This window comes from Amblyomma americanum, chromosome 6 (assembly GCF_052857255.1).
Source record: "Amblyomma americanum isolate KBUSLIRL-KWMA chromosome 6, ASM5285725v1, whole genome shotgun sequence".
Lineage (NCBI taxonomy): Eukaryota > Metazoa > Arthropoda > Arachnida > Ixodida > Ixodidae > Amblyomma > Amblyomma americanum.
The window spans coordinates 39764534-39771717 of record NC_135502.1 but is presented as its reverse complement, the minus strand read 5'-3'; the positions used below and the strand labels follow the sequence as shown (position 1 = coordinate 39771717).

At 48.6% G+C, this 7184-nt stretch overlaps 1 protein-coding gene across 1 annotated transcript; it reads right to left on the bottom strand.

Moving 5' to 3' along the window:
• Positions 1–1666: 1666 nt before the first annotated feature.
• Pex3 (peroxisomal biogenesis factor 3) lies at positions 1667–4969 on the bottom strand. The gene has a single exon (XM_077669168.1). The coding sequence runs from the start codon at positions 4829–4831 to the stop codon at positions 3701–3703; it is 1131 nt and encodes a 376-aa protein (XP_077525294.1). The 5' UTR covers positions 4832–4969; the 3' UTR covers positions 1667–3700.
• Between the last annotated feature and the right edge of the window lie 2215 nt (positions 4970–7184).

Genomic DNA, 7184 nt, shown 5'->3' with positions numbered 1-7184 from the left:
CGTGTTCATTGGCTTAGGAGCAATATAGCATTATACATCTAGTGCAAAACTTGCCACATTCCGTTGTCACTTGCAGCTTGTTCATCCTCGAGGAATGTTGCTTACAAGCCATATGTAGTGCACTGAGTTCCTTCGTCTAGTTCTCAGAAACAGTGAAGTGAGATATAAGCAATGGATATATGACTAAAGCAGTGCAGTTTGCTATCCACATTACCTGAGTGACTTCAGTGAACGTTGGAGGCAATGAACTAGTGGCCCTTCCAGCTCATTATGTCAGGCTTTGAATATATGCAGTGACACTTTGACTGCTTTTTCTCACTCCTGCGAGTGATAACCTACATATAGGCCTATCATCCTCAGCACTTGGTTCACTAAATTAACTAGGTACTGCAAAAAATGCATTGAGCTTCTGGGAACCAAACCAATCTCCATAATTCAAAGCCTAGCATCCCACGCCACCACTGCTGCAGTTTGAAAACATTAGCATATATAATCGAGATGACAGCAGTACTCTCTTCTCTGGTGCATATAACCTTGCTGAAGTACAGTAGCAAAGCAAGAACAAAATGGCCTGCCTTAGCACCAGCCCATGGCTAGTTCACACCAAATATCTTAATAAATGCCCTCATGCCAGTGTTTGTGTTGCAGAAGCTCAAGGAGGGACCAGCTGGTGCTGGCATTTCATCAGCTGTGTGAAGATCTCGTATGCCAAGCATGAATTCCGTATGCTATGTAGGAAAAAGTCAACTTCTGAAATCTGCCCATGAAATGGAAGTACTAGTACTGCTTTCTCTCCTGCGACAATGCCAGTGTGCAATCGTTACAATAGTCACCAGCCCAGTTACATCTGCCACAGTGGACACAAGCCTCTTCCACTGGTCATCTAGTGCAGCCTTCCTGTACACATAAATTTCTTAAACTTGATCTCCATCCTACTTTGCCATCCCCTGCCTATGTTTTCCTTCTCTGGGGATCTATTCTGTTACCCTAAGCAACCATCGGTTATCTGCTCTCTGCATTACATGCCCTGCCCATTTCCTTTCAGGAAGTTGAAATCTGGGTTAGTTTGAACATAGTCTTGAAAAATAAACCAGTCAAAAGACGAGGACTGAGAAAAGAAAAGGCACACATGGCAGCTGGACTAACAACTGTGCTTTATTGAAAAGGTCTCCCAAGAAAACTAGTAGAGCATGTGCAGCTCGACGGCCAATGCACAAAACACAATGTTTGGGCGATACCCAAGGCGCTAGTGCCGGTGGGAAAGGAAACTTATTTCCTTCTGCATCAACGTGATAGATGAGGTGCTAATGCAGTTACCTCCCTGCATATTTATGTGGTAGTGCGAGGCGTGTTGTGCTGTGCCTCGTCCTTTGTGAGTCCTCGTCTTTTGGCTGGTTTATTTTCAAGACCATTTCCTTTGCCCATGCCCATTTCTGCTAGGATACCCTTATAAAAAAAAAAGCCCATTACCTGCAAAGCAGTGGGTTCCGTAACCCACTCATCACGCCCATCAGTTTGCTTTCCACAGCTTGCTGTGCCTCCAAATTTCAGCCCCACTGGCAAGATACAACTTTAATGTTCTTTCCTCTTGTATGATAGCGTCAAGGAAAGTTTCATGACCTGAGACTATGCACCAAATGCACTCCACCCCATTCTTATTCTGAAATAATGCACAATACTCTATTTTATTTCAATCCCTGCCACATAGGAGCAGGGGACATACCTGTCCTCTTACACACGAACTCATTACATGCTCACATCACTTGCAAGACACAGCAACGAGTCTTGCAATTCCATGCACACAGAAGCAAGAGAACACAGTGCTGTTTCTGAGCACTGCTGAGAGGATAACTGCTCCTGCAAAGCAGATTTGTTTTGGAGTGTGTGCATAATAGAATTTCTGCATTGCTTTTCAATCGGCTTTCAGGTTCTCGAGACGAAATCCATTTCTAGTAAACTAGCTTTTCACTTCAAGGCAGGTTATATACAGTTAGTACTACAGATGCATGTTAGGATTGTTGTGCAACATGTTTTTAATACATGGTTTACATAATATAATGGAGGGTGTTGCAAACAAGCATCATTAGTGCAGTTAAAGTAGAGCATTAAGCTAGGTTTTCACAGCACAAACTCTTCAGCCTTCAGCATTTTGAAGAAAACTTGCTGCTAAAATAGAAAGTACAAGCGTGTACAAAGGACCTTGAGCACAGTGTTTTGTAAAACATATGCCTTATCACGATACTTCATGCAACATGCTCCATTTGCAGCATATTTTCACACAAAACTAACCGAGAAAGTATCACAGCACCATAAAAACAAGCTATAAGCAATCCAACAGCATTTCCCATATTCCAGATATGCAGTAACAGGAAAAGGTGAGCACAAGGTTAAAAATTGTTTAGTGTATTGGACAATCTTTGCTCATGTTCATGTCAATTTTTTGTCACCTTCGAACTCTGGCTTTAGTACACTACAATGTGCAGTATCAATATAAGGTGTATTGACAGCTTTTATAAATGCACTTGAAGTGGGTCACACTCAGAAATCAGCCTCATGACAGAAAATTTTGGGTTCTGCACAAACTCTTGACTTTCCAAATAGCGTTGAACAACCCACAACACAAGTGAACCAACTAATATTGGCTTATGAAGGGGTGCAAAGAAAGCTGCCACATGCCATATTAGATGATATTCGCTCTTGTTCCCCAGTACACCAGGCTAAACACAACTATACACAAGTCCACCACTTACTGATTATTTGGCTTTCACACTATCCCACTCTCCGTTAACTGATTCATGTTAGTTGGTTGCAAGAATAACATTGCCATTTAAACTTCAGAATAGTTTGGCAACTTTGGTGAACTATTTTATTGAAAAATAGGGTTGCCTCATTCCCTTTTGTATTTCTTGTCCATTTAGTCATTAAATGGCAATGAGGCATGAGTCTGATCGAATGCCTGTGTGTTAGCACTAAGCATAATACAAACAGTTCCAGGACAGATACGTCATGCCTAGTGCACATAACACACTGGCCTGATACTAATATCTGTCAGCTGAACACAAACTACCAATCATACTCTCATTTCAGATCACAAGCCTCAGTCTGGACAACACACACAGCCAACGAACACTGATGCACAGATCTTGGGTCTTGCATCGCGTGGCAATCATTCATTCACGTGACATTATTGATAACACTCATAGCCACAAAGTAGGAGTGAGCACCACTTATAACACAGCTTTTGCACAACTGCGCACTAGAAATTATGAAAGCCAGGACAGATTGATGCGTCTTTGAATCCCCATAGATTACAGGGAAAAAATTTCCTGCTTTACCTCAACAAACTCGCAGAGGAAAACAGCCAATACGAAGTACAAGTTGTAGAAAGCTCTTTAAATGTGACTGCTAACCTTTACATTTGTTTTTTTCCATGCTTCCTGGTATGCCAACATGCATGAGAAACAGATGATGCTGCACACGAGTTTTTGTGGAACAGTTTGGAATGCTATGATGCAAGCTATGTCAGACATGAGATGTTGATTTAACTAGGACAAGTGTTTGGTGAACTGCATGCTGCAGAATGACAGGTCCACAAGATGAACTGAACGCTTGTACACGCTCGTCCCAGTGTGTCAACATCCCACTATCACTTGTGCATCATACTATCAAAGCTCGCATCAGAGCACATCTTAAACGTCAATCACGACAATGGTGCAAGGTTGTGGTTGATCCTGTCCGCGTCTTCCGTCTGGCAAAAGGCTTCGTATACATTAGCGAGCATGCTGCGAAGGAGCTCTGCTTGCAGAATGGTTTTGAGGAAGGCGTCTTGCCTTGCGGACACGAGGCTGTTCCTGAGCACTGGAAGCAGTTTGGCCATAGCAAAAGCCGTCGTTGCCTCAGGAGCAGCCGAAGCAGCGGCTTGATCACCGCTGACACATTCGTCCTGAGCCGCTCGCATGTTTCGGAAGCAGGTGTCGACATCGTCCGTGAGTTTCGCGCATCCTTGGTCGATGCACATTCCGAGAACCTTGGCAAAGTCGTCCGTTTCGAGGATGTCCCTTGTCTCGAGGATCATTACGTTCAGAACCCGGACGTCATCTGTGTCACCTTCGACCTCGAGCGGTGGGAGCAGGAATCGTAGGAAACCTGGAAGCGGTTTCTTAGAGTCGCGCGAGATGTGCTTTTTGACGAAATCGAAACCAACGGCGAAGTCAGCGGGGCCAACGCGCTCCTTGAGGCTGATGTGACCAAACGCGGCCACCACCGCGTCCCGAACGAGGCGCACCAGCTCGTGCACGCCGTTCTCGAAGAAGTGCTGGACCAGGGACAGATACCGCTGGTGAATGTCCTGGTTGGTCAGCGCAGGCAGGACGCCGCCCGAGTTCTGCTGGGCACGCTGGGAGTTGACGTAGACGTAGCCACCGACTACACCGAGTTGCACGCGGAGCAGCGAAGCGAGCAGACTTTCCGCGTACACGCTCGACAGCGCGAATGTAAGAATACGCACCTTGATTTCTTCCCACAGCTCAACCCTGTTAGCGGGTCGCGTCTTGAGCTTTTCGAGCAGGCTGTCCGTCTCGAGTATGGCGAGCAGAGGCTCCCGAATCTTGGTTAACAAGGAGAGGATCGTGCTGTCCGATGTCTGCAGGATGCCTTCGAAATGATGCTGGTGCTTGATTTGGTCGATGTAACTCTGCGTTTGTTTCGTTTCCCAGTCATAGAGTTTCCGCTGCAAGTACCGATTTAGAAGGTAGGCGCCTCCAACCAGGCCAACGCTGAAAAATATTTTCTTCTTGTGCTGGCGCACAATATTGTACAGCCGGCTGAACATGGCCGGGCCCGTTTCACTTCCTCGAACTCCTTTTTGCAAACTTTTTCCGTGCTGACGCAGTCCTCGCGCTGCTGCCCTGACAGCGCAACAGCGCCATTATGCGCACCGTTGCCAGACTTGTTGCAGAGGTCTATGCACTATGCTATGGCTTTGGTCGGCTATCCGAGCCACGTCCTGATACGAGCTCATACCCAAAACCATGGAGCATGCCATGGATAGGCACCCGTGTTACAGAGTGCCTACCCGTGTGCTGTGATCTACGGCACCTCCATCTCTCTTCTTTCACTATCACCTTCCTCCCGCTCGACTACTGAGCCGGAGTTCCCGGGTTCGAACCCGGCCGCAGCGGCCGCGTTTCGATGGAGCCGAAACGCGAAGGCGCCCGTGTGCTGTGCGATGTCAGTGCAAGACATTAAATATCCCCATGTGCTCGAAATTACTCCGGAGCCCTCCACTTCGACACCTCTACCTCTCCTTTCACTCCCACCTTCCTCCCTTCCCACGGTTCAGGCCGTTCAGGAGTCCACTACAATTACTGCGCCATTTCCTTTCCTCAAAAACTAATTTTCAAGGAAATTAAAAAGATGCCCTGACGACACATTGTGTGAAGCCGGATATAATAATAATTTGTTTTTAGGGAAAGGAAATGGCGCAGTATCTGTCTCATATATCGTTGGACACCTGAACCGCGCCGTACGGGAAGAGATAAAGGAGGGAGTGAAAGAAGAAAGGTGCCGTAGTGGAGGGTTCCGGAATAATTTCGACCACCTGGGGATCTTTAACGTGCACTGACATTGCATAGCGCAGCTGGCGCCTTAGCGTTTTGCCTCCATAAAAACGCAGCCACCGCGGTCGGGTTCGAACCCGGGAACTACGGATCAGTAGCCGAGCCACCGCGGCGGAGAGCCGGAAACTGCGGGCGCGACAGTTTACTTTTCTTCGCCGCTCCGCTCGTGCCGCCGGCCTGCGCGATTGCGCGCGCGTTTCAAACCCAGCGAAGGAGCCGACCTAAAGAGAATCTAGCGCAAGTGGCGCTTGGTTTCTGGCCGGAAATTTTCAGCCCCAGATGCAAATGTTGTGAGGGCATAGCGGACATGATCCATATGATAAGGACGTGTCCAGCTTTGGAGAACCGGTCAGAACAAATGAATCCTGGGAGGCACTGATTCTCAAACAGGAAGAAAAGGGACAACGTGAACTCATCCGTCTCGCCCAGGCCGCTGCTGAGATCCAGGAAATCCCGGCCGACGGCTAAGGAGGAGGACATGGCTAGGCCCGAGCTGCGCCTCGGATCCCCGCCACACGACAGCCTGTGCTGCCTTGCGATCTAAAAAGAAAGCCTGGCTTTCAACCGTCTCAACCTCCTCCACGGCAAACGACAGCTTTAGTGATGGCGAGACCACGCACTAGCCTCACCATCTGGCAGTGGAACTGTCGAGGCTTTGGTTCGAAGCGGGGGCTGCTTCACCAGTTCCTAGCTCGGGAAGACGGCCCGGCATGCTCGCTCTGCAAGAGCCCTCCAATCCCCTCACCCTACACAGCTACGTGCCCATATCATCCTCTTTTCTCCTACTCCCCCTCGGGTTGCATTATTTTGTATGCCGTGCACTCACTATACTATCTCCACTTCTTAGTCGTCCCCGAAATAGATCATCTCCTCATCGAACTCGTGCTGCAGCGCACTCGGGATACTAGTCTCTTCATCCTCAACGTATACAGCAACACAAAGTGCCTGCGGCACGACTTCGACCGACGTACTATTCACGCTTGCCAAGCGAGACGCATACAAATGCCCCCTCTTGATTGTAGGGGACTTCAACGCCCCGCACACGGCCTGGGGCTACACAGCCAACACCCCCAGGGGCGCAGGGTATGGCTCGCAGCTCAGCAGGCCGGCTTAATTCTCCCTTCTCACAGACCCCACCACCCCTACTCGCACCGGGAACAGCGTCTGCGCAGACGCTACTCCTGACCTCACCTTCACCCACCGCCTCCCTCACGCTGCGTGGTGTAACACCCAGGATAATTTGGGTATATATTGATCACTACATTATCAAGATTCTCCTACAAGCAGGCCCAACACGTAGACCCTCTCGATCGTGATGCTACCATCACGAAGTGGAACGTACTCGTTCCGCGCCTCCCGAGCAGCCCGCACTCTACACACCATCTCAGACATATATAGCTAATTGGTGCGACCAACTCCAGCGTGACGTCCGTGCCATGACTCGCCAACTCCGAGGAGTCTGCCCTGCAGATGCGGTGGATCCCCATTTCCTGCACCTATGGGAGGCCAAGGCGGGTCTCGAACATAGGTGGCGGCGTCAGCACTGTAATAGAACACTCAGACGCC